The 14,312-nt window shown below is 53.9% G+C and overlaps 4 protein-coding genes across 4 annotated transcripts; 2 read left to right on the top strand and 2 right to left on the bottom strand.

Moving 5' to 3' along the window:
- Nucleotides 1-156: 156 nt before the first annotated feature.
- Nucleotides 157-1,371, bottom strand: IUM83_17191 (calcium/calmodulin-dependent protein kinase; the record flags this gene model as incomplete). The annotated part of the gene is made up of 1 exon (XM_067942124.1): nt 157-1,371. One exon carries the CDS (start codon nt 1,369-1,371, stop codon nt 157-159), a length of 1,215 nt encoding a protein of 404 aa, XP_067790920.1.
- A 696-nt stretch (nt 1,372-2,067) lies between these two features.
- Nucleotides 2,068-3,286, bottom strand: IUM83_17190 (Stomatin-like protein; the record flags this gene model as incomplete). The annotated part of the gene is made up of 2 exons (XM_067942123.1): nt 2,068-3,003; nt 3,101-3,286. 2 exons carry the CDS (start codon nt 3,284-3,286, stop codon nt 2,068-2,070), a joined length of 1,122 nt encoding a protein of 373 aa, XP_067790875.1.
- Nucleotides 3,287-3,527: 241 nt separating this feature from the next.
- IUM83_17189 (Leucine-rich repeat and IQ domain-containing protein 3) lies at nt 3,528-9,529 on the top strand (the record flags this gene model as incomplete). Its single annotated transcript, XM_067942122.1, has 2 exons — nt 3,528-3,804; nt 3,897-9,529. The coding sequence occupies 2 exons, from the start codon at nt 3,528-3,530 to the stop codon at nt 9,527-9,529; spliced, it is 5,910 nt and encodes a 1,969-aa protein (XP_067790929.1).
- Nucleotides 9,530-9,892: 363 nt separating this feature from the next.
- On the top strand, nt 9,893-14,241 carry IUM83_17188 (Leucine-rich repeat; the record flags this gene model as incomplete). Its single annotated transcript, XM_067942121.1, has 2 exons — nt 9,893-10,331; nt 13,967-14,241. The coding sequence occupies 2 exons, from the start codon at nt 9,893-9,895 to the stop codon at nt 14,239-14,241; spliced, it is 714 nt and encodes a 237-aa protein (XP_067790930.1).
- Nucleotides 14,242-14,312: the final 71 nt, after the last annotated feature.

Here is a 14,312-nt window from a genome sequence, read left to right as displayed (position 1 = left end):
CCGTGATACTTCGGATACGTAGGGATTGATGAATTTGCGTTGGTTGTAACCTAGTTTGCTAGACTGTCCAAGACTGTAAGATGCCAACGCATTTGTGAATTTTCGGGGGAGGAACGTGTACTACACATGGCGGTTCTCCTTTCAGTTTTCAGCATATTATGTGTTGCTAGCCACGAAAGATCCGATGGCAGCAGCATCCCGTCTCATTCTGCACTCGGCCAAGATTCGCACACGGTGAAGTCGAATAGTGACGCCCAGTTCTTCGAGGTCCTGGTCCGTAGCCTGTACTAATAATGAGCCATCGATGCCTTGAGCGCGAAAGTTGGCACCATAGCTGCCATTGTCGAGTCCCAGTGAGTCCAAGAAGTTCTGCACCTCACGAACTCCCCACTGCTCCATGTCTTCATCGGTAAGTTCAAGCTGTTGGTTTTGGAGCTCTTCGGACGGCAACTGGGTTTTTCGACTTGGGGTTGTTAACCCCATACTGCGCTTGTGCTCGTCAACTCTCGCTTTGGACAACGACGCATTCACACGCAGTACGAGGTCGTTCCGGACCTGCTCGTCCTCCAGCAGAGTAGCCTCGAAGAGTGACGAGTAAACAGTCTCTTTCCGCTCGCGCCTCAGTAAGTCTGTCGCAACTGTAGATCGCGGCTGCGCCCGTGCAACTACTCGATGCTCACCACTCGATCCGCGACGGTCTCTGGTAGCTCGATATATCGCTTCTTTGCGCTTTAGCTCGTTCTTGCGCTGATATAAGTCTCCCGAACGAAACTTGAGGTCATTAACGAGGCTGCCGATCCGAATTTGAAGTCGCCGGCGTTTGTCCGGAAGAATAGTGTCTCCTAGACGAGCTTGAAGAGTAGCAAGCTCGTCACGCATCGCGCCTAATTCGTGTTCTGCTTGAGTAATGAGCTCACGGCTTAGCGCAATATCCTCCCGCATAGCCGCTTCTCGAGAGTTAGTTGGGGCAGCTGCTGCACTGGGTAGCACACGCGTTCCATCTCGATTGGGAGACTCGTCCTTCAGATGTGTCTCTGAAGGAAGTGAGGCTACAGCAGCAACCGAGTCGTTGGCGTCGTTTGGCCCAATATTTTCATCTGAAGCTTGCTTTAGCCGAATCTGCCGACGTCGGGCGTCTGCCTCCCGTTCACGAAGTAAAATCTTGGACGCAGGAAACACACGCCGCATACTCATATCACCGACCCAGTTTCCGAACAACTGAACCACGGGCTCAGGGTCTTCACCTCGGAGTGCTGGATGATCTAAGTGCATCAGAGCAAGAAACGGGTTTTGCGTCAGCCGTAGCACCTGAAGTGATTCCAGGAGGGACACGCCTCTGAAGGATGCGAGGAAGTCCAAGTCGGCTGTCATCTTGAGCAAATAATTCACGCCACGCCACTTGAAATTCGTAGCTTGGGCTTTTGATTTCTGCTGTTGTTGCCATCGATCGATATCCTCGACGATTTGCACACTCACCGAGCGCAACTGGTTGATAATGCTTTGAAAAACTATCAGCGCTTTCGATATCCCGGAGATGCGAGGGTGTTGGGGCCTCTTCGCAGCTCCTAGAAATTGCTGCAAGGCCTCGAGGCATCCCTCACGCTCAACAATTTTCTTCACAATGTCCAAGTCGTACGGTTTCTCAAACGAGGCGCATGGTGGAAAGACCTGTGGGGCTGACGATGAACCGCGCAGCGTATTTGCCTCCGGAACTAACGAAGCCATCCTGATCTCTTTTGGCCAAAGATGAACTAGCTCAGCGTGGCACCGAAGGCAGAATCAGAACATTCCACATCACCAGAGCCCACGTTGACATGCGACGGAAATAGGGAGGGTAAGGCAAAATAGCTCACGCTACCTGCTCAGCGATATCCTCAAACAAAACGAAAGATCAACGAATCCTCCCGAGGCCACGCACCGTCGTTTTCATGGGTTGCTGTATTTTCATAATGCCAAGCTGAGCCGCAAACCAACTCACGCCGCCAGCTTACCAATCTGCCACTCAATAGCGATCACCTTCACTCGTCATAAACGGCAGGCCAGAACCCCACATACTGAATTGTCGGGTTAGTTCGTGGTCTTGTCCGAGTCGAAGCTGTCCAAAGTGTACTCCCCAAGTTCGCCCTCCGCACTATCCTTATCCGCCTTAGCCGCGATCCGAGCTGCCTCCTTGCCGTTCTGCTTCTGAATGTTTCCGAAAATCGATAGCGCCGAGGCGACCATGCTGGACGGGTCGTTGGTGTTGGCCGGCAGCAGCACGGTCGTTCCTTCCTTGGCAATGTTGCCGAACGCGTCCACGTACTTCTCCGCCACCTGCAGTGCCACAGCGTCGCGCCCGCCCGTCTCCTGAATAGCGGCCGAGAGTCGCTGGATGGCCTCCGCGGATGCGTTGGCCTTGGCCAAGATGGCGGCGGCCGCGCCCTCCGCCTCCAGCACGGCGGCGCGCTTCTTACCTTCAGCCACGTTGATGTACGCCTGGCGTTCACCCTCCGAGTCGAGGATCTCGGCGCGCTTCCGGCGCTCCGCCTCGGCCTGCATGTCCATGGCGGCCTTGACACTGCGCGGCGGCGCGATGTCGCGGATCTCGTAGCGCAGGCACTTGATGCCCCAGGCCTCGGAGGCCTGGTTGATGGCCTCCACGATGCTCAGGTTGAGCGACTCGCGCTCCTCGAAGGTCTTGTCCAGCGTGATCTTGCCCAGCTCGGAGCGCATGGTGGTCTGCGCCAGCTGCGTGACGGCGTACAGCGGGTCCTCGACGCCGTAGCTGGCGTTGTACGGGTCGATGATCTTGACGTACAGCACGCCGTCGATGCTGATGGTCACGTTGTCGCGCGTGATGGCCGTCTGGCCCGGGATCTTGATGGCCTCCTCCTTGAGCGAGTGCACGTACGCGATGCGGTCCACCAGCGGGATCAGGAAGTGCAGTCCGGGCGTCAGCACGTCGTGGAACTTGCCGAAGCGCTCCACGACCCACGCGCGCTGCTGCGGCACGATCAGCACGCCCTGCCGAAAAATAGTCCCACACAAAAAATGGATACCAATTATGTCAGTACCAGATATTTACCAAGCACAAATAAGAAGGATACTATAGTATACGTACGAGGTTGGCGGGCGTGTCCTGCAGGCGCGGCATGCCGCTGTCGTCGAAGGGCTGCGCCAGCGCGGGGCGCGAGCTGTGCAGCAGGCGCACGGACGCCAGCGACGACTGCACGAGCGGGCTGGCGGCGGCGAGAGAGGCGCGCAGCTGCGGCCGCGTCTGGCGCGCCAGGAGCTTCACGGCGAGCATCGTCCTCCTTCCTTCCTTCCTGGTGTGCGGATCAAAAGTGCTGGTGCGTTTTGTGCCCTACAAAAAAAAAAAAGATCGGAGCTACGGACCAAACACACAAAAATATAGTCCCATCAATTCTGTGCGGGGTATCTTGTTTTCAGCCAATAGGAGAAACCATAACTTTCCGCCAATCACGCCGCCGCGTGCGCCATTGCGGGGTCATTTGCCATTTCGCGCGCGGAGCCCCAGCTCGCTGGCCATGACTCGACGCGGCGGCGCCTCGGAGGACGCGCCGCTCGCGCGCAGGGAGCGCAGCAGCAGCAGCAGCAGCAGCGTGGGCGCCGGCAGCTCCAGCTCCACCGCCGCCGTGCCCGCCGCCTCGCCGCAGTTCGCGGCGCTGCACTCGCGCGTGGGGCGGCGCTACCAGGCGGCCATCCCGGCGCTGCTGGCGGCCCCGGCGGACGCGGCCGAGCTGTTGCACAAGCAGCAGGCGCTGCAGCAGCCGCGGCCCAGGTTCCGCCCCGACCGCGCGGAAGGTGCGGCCTCCGCGGAGCCAAAAATTAATTTATTGGAAAGAAAGTAGTATATTTATTGCTTTTTTTTTTTTTACAAATTATTATTACTACAGAACTGGGCGCGGAGCTGGACAAGTACCTGAAGCTGGCGCGCTCGCTGCGGGACGGAGCCACGTTCGACACGCAGGAGCAGGTGGAGGCGCTGGCGCTGCAGCACCTGCACCGCTTCGACTACAACGCCACGGACGCGGCCTGCTCGCTGTACGCGCGGCACAGCATCGAGCTGCCGCGGTCGGCGGGCGCCGCGCCCCCGTCCTCGACCAAGAGTACCGCCGCCGAGGAGGCCAAGAGGTGGCTCCTGGCCTTCTACCGCTGCATGCGGCGCACGGCCATCGACGAGGACGTGCTGGAGCAGATGCAAGAGCTGCACGAGAAGGCGGAGAGCAGTGCTGATACCACCCCTGCCACGGAGGCCGGCGTGCTGGCGAGACTCGTGGCGCGCATTTTGAAGTGGAGAGAGCAGTGTGAACAGGCGAACAAGGAGAAGGTGGACCGCGCGCGGCTTCTGCTGCTGCTACACCAGGCAGAGGACATGCAGGTTGTTTTGCCAGAAAAGGTCGCGGTAGTCTCGAGGTTGCGGACATTTGATACGGCGTTGACGCAGCTGAAAGAGGCTCTGGAACACAGCAGCAAACGCCACCAGAGCAGGAAGGTCGAGTTGGACGAGCTGAACGCTCTTTTCGAAGCGGTGATGGCGCCGCGTCTGGTTTTCCCAGAAGAGAGCGAATTCCGCGCCACGGTCGATGAAGCCAAGGACCTCAAGGCCACGATTGATAACATGCTTGCGGGAGACAAGGTGAGCTTGCCTGTAATGCGTGACGTGCTGGCTAAGATCGAGCTGGTGCCGGTAAATTTCGAGCAGGAGGTGGAGCTGTTTCAAAACAAAATGCTGAGTGCGCAGACTTGGCTAGCGAAAGCGCGCAAATGCATGCCCAATCGGCGTGCGACGCGGCGAGCAGGTGGTGGGGACACAAAGAAAATGGATTTGGAGGCGATTCGTGCGCTTGTAGATGATGCACCCTGTGAAAATAGTACCGAGATGTTTGAGATGCAAGATCTTCTCGCGTGTGCAGACGTGTGGGCTGTTAAAGTGAAAGAGGCGATAGATGGTGGTGCTGACGTAACCCTTGAGCACTTAAAGGAGCTATTGGACGAAGCCAAAGATATTCCCGTGGTTATGGACGAGCAAAAATTCTTGGAGGCTGAGATTGATGCACGTGAGTGGTGCACAACTGCTGCATCAAAACTTGCCTCACGCAAATCCATCGAGGAAATGGAGGATTTGATTACACAGGCGAAAACGATTCGTGAACAAATTCATCCGAAAAAGCAGTCACGTTGGAAACCGCAGGTGGAACGCGATATACACGCCGCTATGGACCAGGCGCGCAAATGGATCAATGAGCTGCGCGACAATCTTGGTATCGCGGCATTCGATAAGTTGTTTGCGTCGTTGCCATCGTACGTTCCTTCCTCACACAGGTCAGCAACTTCGACGGCGAATATCGATAGAGCGAAGAAGAAGTCGACGGATGCGATCAGCAAGCTGATCGAAAAGTCGCAGGCACTTGCAATCGATGTATCCTCATACACCACACCTCTGAATGAACTACTATTGAAGGGTGTTGAAGCCCAAGCTGAGGCAAGTGCTATTTTGATGGGCATCGGTTGCTTGTCAGGCATGGATAACGACACGGTTGAGTCGACCAGTATGGAAATCGATTCCATGCCCCGCGAGCTTGGTGATCTGGCCCAAGCGTCATCACTCCTTGAGCGAATAGATGCATTCCCTTTTACATTCGAGGAAGGACTTACACTTGCCAACATCGTAGAAGGTGAGAAAGCTTGGGCGGCACGTGTTCGCGAATGTATTCCTCCGAGGCAATCGAGGAAGAAGCGTCAAGCCAACGAATCATTCACGACGGAACAGCTGCATGAGCTATTGGATGAATCGAAGAAGCTGCACTTTTTGTTCAAGGAAGAGCTTCGCATTCTCTCGAAGGAGCTCAGCGATCTTACCAATTGGCGCGCGAAGGCTCGTGAAGTTATTGATGGTGACGTGAGTATGTCCATCGCAAACGTGGTCGAACGTCTTCAATCATTCGATTTACTGGTGTATGGGAAGCTTCAAAAAGCCAAAAAGAAGCTCCATATTGGAGATGTGGTTGTCACCGATGCGAAGAAAGACGACGACGAGAATACCGACATGGATATATCCTCGGTGCCTTCCAGTGAAGTCCAGGAAACAATTAAAAAGGAAGAGGAAAATGACCCTAGTCCAATGGAAGTTGACGCGGAGGGTTCAAATGACTGCGCAGTGGCAGCTGCGAGTACAAAACAGGAAAACCCTATACCAGAGGTGATCCCGTCTAATGGTAAAGTCGGTAGCTCGGCAAATGGACAAGAAGCAACCGTGGTGAAGATTGCAGATACCAACGGTCTCACCACGACCGTGAATGTGCACGTCCTTGAGGTGCATGCCGATTCCATCATGACGCATGTTAGGATTGAAAGTGGTTGCATGCAAAAATCGTCTGCAAAGGATGAGGAAGATGATAGAAGTGCTGACGATTCAAAGACGTCATGGATTGCGAAAAATGGACGGGATCTTTTGGAACCGGTGCTGACAATGGCGGAAGAAAGCTTTGCCGCCGTCAATAGTTTAGAGTTGAAAGAAGCTGAGGCTCGACAGACAGTCGAAGAGCTGGTACTGGCTGGGGAGGAAGGTGATATAACGGAAAACATCACCGACGAGTCTGTACGAGCATTAGATGGTTGGAAACAACAACTTTTGCATGTGCAAAAGGAAAGCGATGTGCTTAGCGTCGAAGCCCCTGAGCAGCAAGCTCTACACCTCATCATCTCGTTACTGGAGTGGCTGCAAGGATCTCGTTCTCTTTTCTACGATGAAATACTGCCCCTCCAAGACCTTGTTGCCAAAGGAGACAAGATTGCTGATGACCTCAAGGCGCTCAAGGCGCTCGACGTCGTGAAACCCACAACGCTCGAAACCTTGGAGCGGATGCTTTGGCCACTTCCGTATTTGAAAAGCCATGAAATGGTGGTGCTTGAGTGGACAGAGCGTGTTAACAAGTGTGTGGCCGACAAGCATGCACCCGTGAACGAGCTTCAAGCACTGTTGGATAATGGGAGTGGGTTATTACTGGAGCAGGGTGCATTCAAAATCGTGATGGAAGAAGCAAAGAAAGCCAGACTTTGGCTTTCGAAGCTCAAGAAACGGTTGAGGGCATTAATGACAAAGGGAGTGGGGCGAATGAGCATTAGCGCGGCGCGCGCTCTCGTCGACGAAGGCGAAGACATTGCCATCGACATGCCCGTGTTCGACTTCTTGAAGGAACACCTGGAGATCGCGAGTGACTGGGAGAACCGTGTTTTGGCATCCGGCATTGAGAACGGCCAGGCACGAGTTGCAAACTTGCTCGCATTACTTAATGAGTACGAGTGCGCTCGATTAGTGATTGATCTCGATATGCATCGAGATGTATTAAAGTCAGCCACGGAACGTTACTGTATATGCCGGCAGCCTTTTGACGGACTGATGATTGGGTGCGATTACTGTGATGACTGGTTCCACGACAGCTGCATTGGCATGTCAAAAGAAAAGGCCGAGAAGGTGGAGCACTATACATGCCCGTCGTGTACAATTTTGCAGGAGCTTGCGGTCATGCTACAAAATGCGAAAACTGCCGGTCAACACGGAAGCATGTGGGACATGCAGGAGTACGCTAAAGCTTTCGAGAAAAACCAGGCGAGTGCTTTGCGGAAAGTGAAGCGGGAAGAGAAGACCGTTGAGCGCACTGAGATGTTGTTGTTTAGCTGTAATAACCAGATGAACCAGCTTCGGGCGCGGATTGACGACATCGAGCGCGCAAAGGCATGCTTGTCAATCAACCCTATTGCAGGAAGTGCTGGTCTTGGAAAACTACAAGCACCGAACAAGCCTATGACGCAAACAACGCAGGTATCCCCTGGACAGTCGTCGCCAGCTGTGGCGACATCAGCGTCTGTCGTGGCTAGCCTGCCTGCAGTAAAGACCGGTGCAAGCGTGCCTGTTGCCACAGTTGGTGCAAACGCTCTTCTCCTCGCTGCTGCCGCGGCCTCCACTGCTGCTGCTGCATCGACGAGCTCCAAGAGTGCGGCTACGACAAGTGTAACTCCAGCAGGCGTCAGTGCGTCAGTGTTCAATCGTCAGCAGTATCCAAACATCCTACTTCCGCCTGTTCATGCAACCAGCAGCGTGCCCAAGAGTGTACCGGTCAAGGAGTCCGCTACCAAGCCGGTGGACTCGGCTGGCGTAACCACTGCAAACAATGTCAAGGAAGTCAAGAATTCAACCGAGTCACCAAGCAGCTCATCACATACTGCCAGCTCATCGTCAACGACTTCCTCGACGACAAATTCGGTTTCGGTCAACACCATCGCCAGCCTACATGCAACAACAACAACTACTACTACCATTACAAAAGCTACTGCGCCATCATCGACCGTAGTTTCTCCAAAAATCCCAACGCCACCACTCTTGAATCCGATGGCTGCCACGCTAATGGGGAGCACGGAACGCTTGGCTGCCCTTGTAGTTGCAGGAGGGGTGGAGCAGCAACTCGCTAAGATGAAGAGTGAGCACGTCGAGGCGAGCAAGCAAGTCGTAGAGCTTCAGAGCTCGTTACGCCTCAGTCGAGAACGACTAGCGAATGCTCAGCAAGCTCTTCGGGAACTCTCTGATGTATTTCATGCCCGGCATCGCATGCTGCCGTTCGCGCAAACATGGGTACGACAAGCTGCGTCGTTGCTGAACAGGACGACACTACTATCGCGAACGAACATCGACTTCTCAACATTTCTCCCTCGGGAATATGCGACGGCTCTCGCTGAAATGGAACAACCTGCTCCAACTGATGCTACAGACCCTACGTCGTCCTCCATGTCTGCAAGCATCGACAAACTGTTTCCTGGAGTAGACATGTTTGCTCGACTACTACGTTCGGTATCATGGAGTCAAGTTGTGGTGTCTCTCTTGCAAGAGCGGCCATCGCGCGGTGAAATCAGCGACGCTATTGCGTACGCTATGGAGCATGGACTGTGGGAAGACAAGAAAATTGTAACACCGCTGCGTAGCTTAATTGGTCGCGTGGACGCCTGGGTATCGCGCGCACACAAGTGCATGACTAAAACCGCGAACAAGGCGCAGCTGTTGTCACGATTGAAGCAGCTGTTGAATGAATACTCGAAGCTTCCCCTGACATTTGGAAAGACAGCCGAGCCATTGGATACCTACGTGAAGCTTCTTTCTGGTGTTGGGGCAAAGGGCAAGGTCAAAGGTGAAGACGAACCAGTATCTCAAGAAGCGGCAGAGACCGCCGCAATAAAGGCATTGGATGAAGCGATGGTTGGCCTTTCTCCTTCGGCAGCTTCCGGTGTGAATACTGCGGGTAGCGCTACGAAGAAACAAGCACCGCGCAAGCGAAAGACCTACACACGAAAAGACAAAGCTCCTGCGGCTCGCTCGGCCAAAAAGGTGAAGAAACCACAGGATGCTGCAGGTAACGCGGATAAGGCATCATCATCAGCCCACACCGCTATCACCGTGCCAGAAACCAGTGTGAAGGGGACGATCGCCAATGCGGTTCAAGCTGGTGCCACTACCAAGCAGAGCGCTTCAACATGACGCAACTCGTCCAGCTTGGTATGAGGGCGACAGGGATGTTGGGAGCTCCACTATGACATACTTAAGTGCGAAGGCCCTGCGTATGAAGGCAGACATATTGTAGACAGTAGCCCGTTGTGCGACGGGAATGACAGACTCGTGCCCATCGTGCGCGAGACGAGTTGACAGAAGCTCAGCAAATGCAACTTATTGTGAATATGTGTCGATGGTGAGTGTGGAGATCTGTTGGAAGTGAATTTCTCCAAGATTTGAGGCTCCATTTTCAGGTTTGCAACGATGGACCGTTACGGAGTTCTAACTTTGCTCCTGACCTTGTTGGTGTGAAGCAAGCCCGCTCCAAGATATTGTTCATCGCAAGCACCCATGTCTTCACTGCTAGAAGAGCCTTTAGATGAAGTAATTGATGACGATCGACAAGAGCTAGTGGTTGCTGCTAAACCAGACTTTTCTGAGGAAGAAAATCAGATAGCAGGGGAGGAAGGAAGTGGAGAAGGGACGAAAGACGCAGTAGTTGAGGGGAACAACGATGTCTCTGGCGAGGAGAGGCTCGAGGATGCGGTTCGAGAGGACGATGATGTTTCGCCGTGGGGTGAGGATGAGACGAATCAAGAGATTGAGGTGATTGCGGAAAACGAGGAAGTAGACGATGACGGAGGTGATGCATGGGAGTGGCAACTTCGAGTTGTGCAACGTGTGAGCGAGGGCATGCTCGATCTCAGCCTGTTCAAGTCGGGTGGGTTTGATTTCGTTGTAGTGCTGAACGTGCAGCAGAATGCGTTGAGGGATCTAGAGCCAATCGCAGGTATGGCTCGCACTCTTCGGGTCTTAAACGCAGCACAGAACGAAATTACAACGCTGCCGGACTTTGACTTCTGGGTAAAATTCCGCTGCCTGAGTCTGTGCTTCCTATCACAAAACACCCTAAGGACTTGGACAGATGTGCAAGGTCTAGAAGGGTGTGCGGCGTCGCTGATGTGGCTTACATTGGCTAACAACCCCCTCATGACACTGAAGAATTCGCGCAGCTTCGTGGTCAACAAGCTGCCCTTCCTCAAGGCTCTCGACAACTTCGTGACCACGGACCAAGAGATCATTCAACACGCTCGTCCAAACGCCCGCTTCAACGCACTATCACCACGGCTAAGTATTGCTCAGCTACACATGCCTCTCGAATTCGAGACCGATGATGCAGCTCTTCTCTATGCCGGAGAAACGGAGGCAGCCGTAGCGAGCATATTTGTTGACAACAGCCCAAGCGTACGCGCGCAGAAGCTTGTGCGAGGCTACCTATCACGACGTGCAAATTTCCCGCGCTTTCACAATGTGCGCGAGCTCATCATCCACGTTCAGAAACATATCCGTGGGTTTCTGTTACGCCAACTCATCAAGCGTCAGATTTGCGACCTCGTTGCAGCAAATGGAGAGTCCAAACTACTCATGGCGTCCGTTGCTGCTGGCCATGGACTCTTGTCGCCGTTAGCGCGTCGATCATTTGAGAAGATGTTGCCGATGATTCGTCGGTGGCGAACGCACTTCCAGGCCAGGAAACGCGCAGTAGCCATCAAGAAAATCCGGTTCTGGTGTCAAATGGTATATCAGCGTCATGCTCGTCGCACTCGGCAGCTTCTTCGTGACCAACAAGAGATTTGGATCTACTACACACCTGAGTTCGAGCAGGAGCTTTTAACGCTTGCAACACGAGTTGCTCGTCGCGACCCGTACCTGATGACGCTGTCACGCGAAAATCGTCTCGAACTCCTGCGAAATCGCTGTGCTCAATCTGGATTTAGTGTCTTGCGTGGACCGAATCCTAACTCGAATGTGGTGCGTGTAGCTACAACCCCGAGCGATAGGCCTTCCACGCCGGTGTCTCGCGGGCAACACTTTCAGCGAGAAGAGGACGAAGGATACAAACTGCTACGTATGAGCCGGGACGCACAGACGACACTCGATGGATCGCTACAAAACGAGCAGAATGCACGACGTGCGAGTCCACCAGGTTGGCCAGCTTTAATCCGAGCCTTTCCAAGTGATAGTGTGCTTGAAAACCGTCTACTTGTCACTGAAAAGCAGTTTTTGCAGCAAGATTTGGAGCGCATAGCTTCTATTCAAAGCCAGCACCGACAAGATATAGCCAATAGCGAGGCAAAAGAGGGAAAGAGTCCTACAAGGCTCCAGTTGATGATAAAACTCCAATCTCGTGCTGTCTTGGTGCACCTTGCTCAAGTTGCGCGTGAGGTTCGGCAGCGATGGGTGATTTGCAATCGGAAGATCCTCAGCGCATGTGTGAAGCAACAGCAGCGTCGACGCGAACAACTTGTCGCCAAAGCCCACTTCTCGCTGGCAAAAACAAAAGTTCGAGCACGCGGACATGCACCATCTCGACGGGAGCGAAAGAGATTGATCTCTGAATCATCGGATCACTCGTGCCGTTACCAGAAAATGAAGGTGTTCATCCCATGGTCCATCGATATGTACCTGCACATCGTGGCGAGTCTTGAGCGCGCTGTCGCAATGTGTTCTGTGGGACCAGCAAAAGCCTTTGCATTGTCGTATGAAGAAGCAAAACGCGCAGATGCGGCGCTGCTGATTCAATCGGTTTGGCGTGCTTCTTTCTGCCATTCTCGACGAAACGCGCTCGAGATTACAATTGCACGTGCGCTTGTGTGTATCCAGCGCTGGTGGCGTTACAGTATTGGTCTGCGCCGTCGACTCGACGTGCTCCGCGCCTGCATGCTGGTTGGGGCGAGTATTAACTCTCGGACCCTTTTCATGGAGGCTAGTGTGTATCAAATTATCGTTGAATCTTGGCCGGCAGTGCAGGCAATTATTGCGAGGCACAGATGTCATGAACATCGTCTTCACTGCCGAATTGTGTCAGGAGCTCACGTAGAGCTTACCCTTACTCCAGGGCAACTATTACTTTATAATGCTAGTCGAGAAAAGCGTTCGATTCTCCTTCCTCAACATCAACACCACCAGGCACCAGCAGGAGTATCTGCGCATGTGAGTTCGTCGAAGATTGAGCTCTGGTCGAATCAGCGGTGCAGTGCTTATTTCCCGGTATGGATGCCCGGCACCCCCGACCCTGAACAGGAGAGTATGACCTCGCGGTTCGAAGATGCCGCAGCGCTGCTTCTGGTCGATGGCGTGCAAGCTGAGCCAACGCTCATGGAGAGAGAACTAATGCTGGGCATCACACAGCCGCCGGTGGCGGAAATGTTTGCTCAAATGAACCCGTTTCGCGAGTTCCCGATATGCCAGCGCGTAGTTAATTCAGCCACACGAGTGATGGATCTAGCGCATCGGCTGTCCGCGCACAAATCGACACGAAATTGGCAGCTCGAGCCGTCACAGCACGGAATTGATGCTACGTCCTTTGTGCGATTGACCTTTGAATCCATTGATGAGGCACGTAAGCGGGCGCTGCTGTTACTCTGCAAGACGTTCGACCCGATTACGAAGACGTACGCAAGAATGTTCTCACTGGAGGCTCTTTTTGGTGCGGCATTTCGCCATCACCAGGTAAGGTTCGTGCTCCCTTCGCTCAAAAATCGTATTGCTGACATTGCATTGTCGATGTTGCTTCGCACTAGTGGGCACTTAGCCAGGCAGCTACGAGAGATGATGTTGACTCCGTCCTCGACGAGTCCCGGGTCTGGTTACAAGATGAGTTTCCGTCCCGGTGGTGGATAAACACCGAGAGGAAACTAGAAAAGCTGCATACCGCTGTTGCAGCACGCGGGGTTTCGCAGTCTGTCCTAGCAACAGCAAGGGCGTCTTCCACTTTTCATGTTCAACAAATCCCGCCAAGAGAACCTCAGATCATGGAATCTGTTCGTTCTCGGGATATGGAGGCTCGTGGGCCACCTCGTGTTTTTCCGAGGCCCCCACAACTCGAATATCCGCCAAAAATCACATCTGCAGTGCCGCTGCATGTTGTTGAGTCAAGTTTACCCCCAGATGCTGAAAGACATCGGAGCGATCGAATTCAGGTCCAAGTTCCTGCTGCCCCCATTCAACCGCAGGCTCCGTTGCGGCCTTCGTCTCCATCGACACCGTTGGGAAGCAGTCGTCATCAAAAGTTGGTAAACAGAGTGGGAAAGGCTTGCTACGCGTGTATCGAGGACAAACACTACCAAGAGCAGCAGGCTCGAGACCACCATGTTCGTGATCTTCGTGAGGAGGGCGAGCGGGCAATAGAAGCGCTTATCGTGGACCGACGTATGCTGCAGCGAGAGAAGGCAACTCAAGTCGCTAATATCAAGCTAGACATCGATGTCAAGCTGCAACGAAACCGCTTCGAGCGTGAGCTCGAACAGATACATGTACGCGCAGCACTCGAGCAGCAGCGAAATACTTCACACCGCCACAAATTGACGCGAAAATTTGAAGCAAGTTTCGTTGCTCAATCTGGAGCATTAATGCGTCGTGCAGCTCGAGCCGCGGTTGCAAGCAGTCTCCAGGCCGAAGAGCAGGAGCTGCAACGTGTTGCCGCTGCGGTAAAGGTCCGTGAAGCAGAAGCGCTCGAGAGACGTCGAGATGCCAAGAGCTCTTGGTTTGTGGGGAACCGCCAGGATAAGAGGGACATGGAAGCTGTGCGGCACCTTCGATCTGCCGAAGCTGACAAGGCAGAACGCAGTCGCCTCTCAAATCTGCAGCGGCGCATCAATGAGGACAGTGAAATCAAGAAAATGCTACGTCTGATGTAAGAATAACAATCACTACAAGTGCAGGCATATCTGAGAGCGTCTGTGTGATGGAAGCCCATATTTGATCTGTA

This window comes from Phytophthora cinnamomi (genome assembly GCF_018691715.1).
Source record: "Phytophthora cinnamomi strain GKB4 chromosome Unknown Contig43, whole genome shotgun sequence".
NCBI classification, from domain to species: Eukaryota; Oomycota; class Peronosporomycetes; order Peronosporales; family Peronosporaceae; genus Phytophthora; species Phytophthora cinnamomi.
The sequence above is the reverse complement of the archived record's forward strand: the minus strand, read 5'-3'. Positions and strand labels throughout refer to the sequence as shown.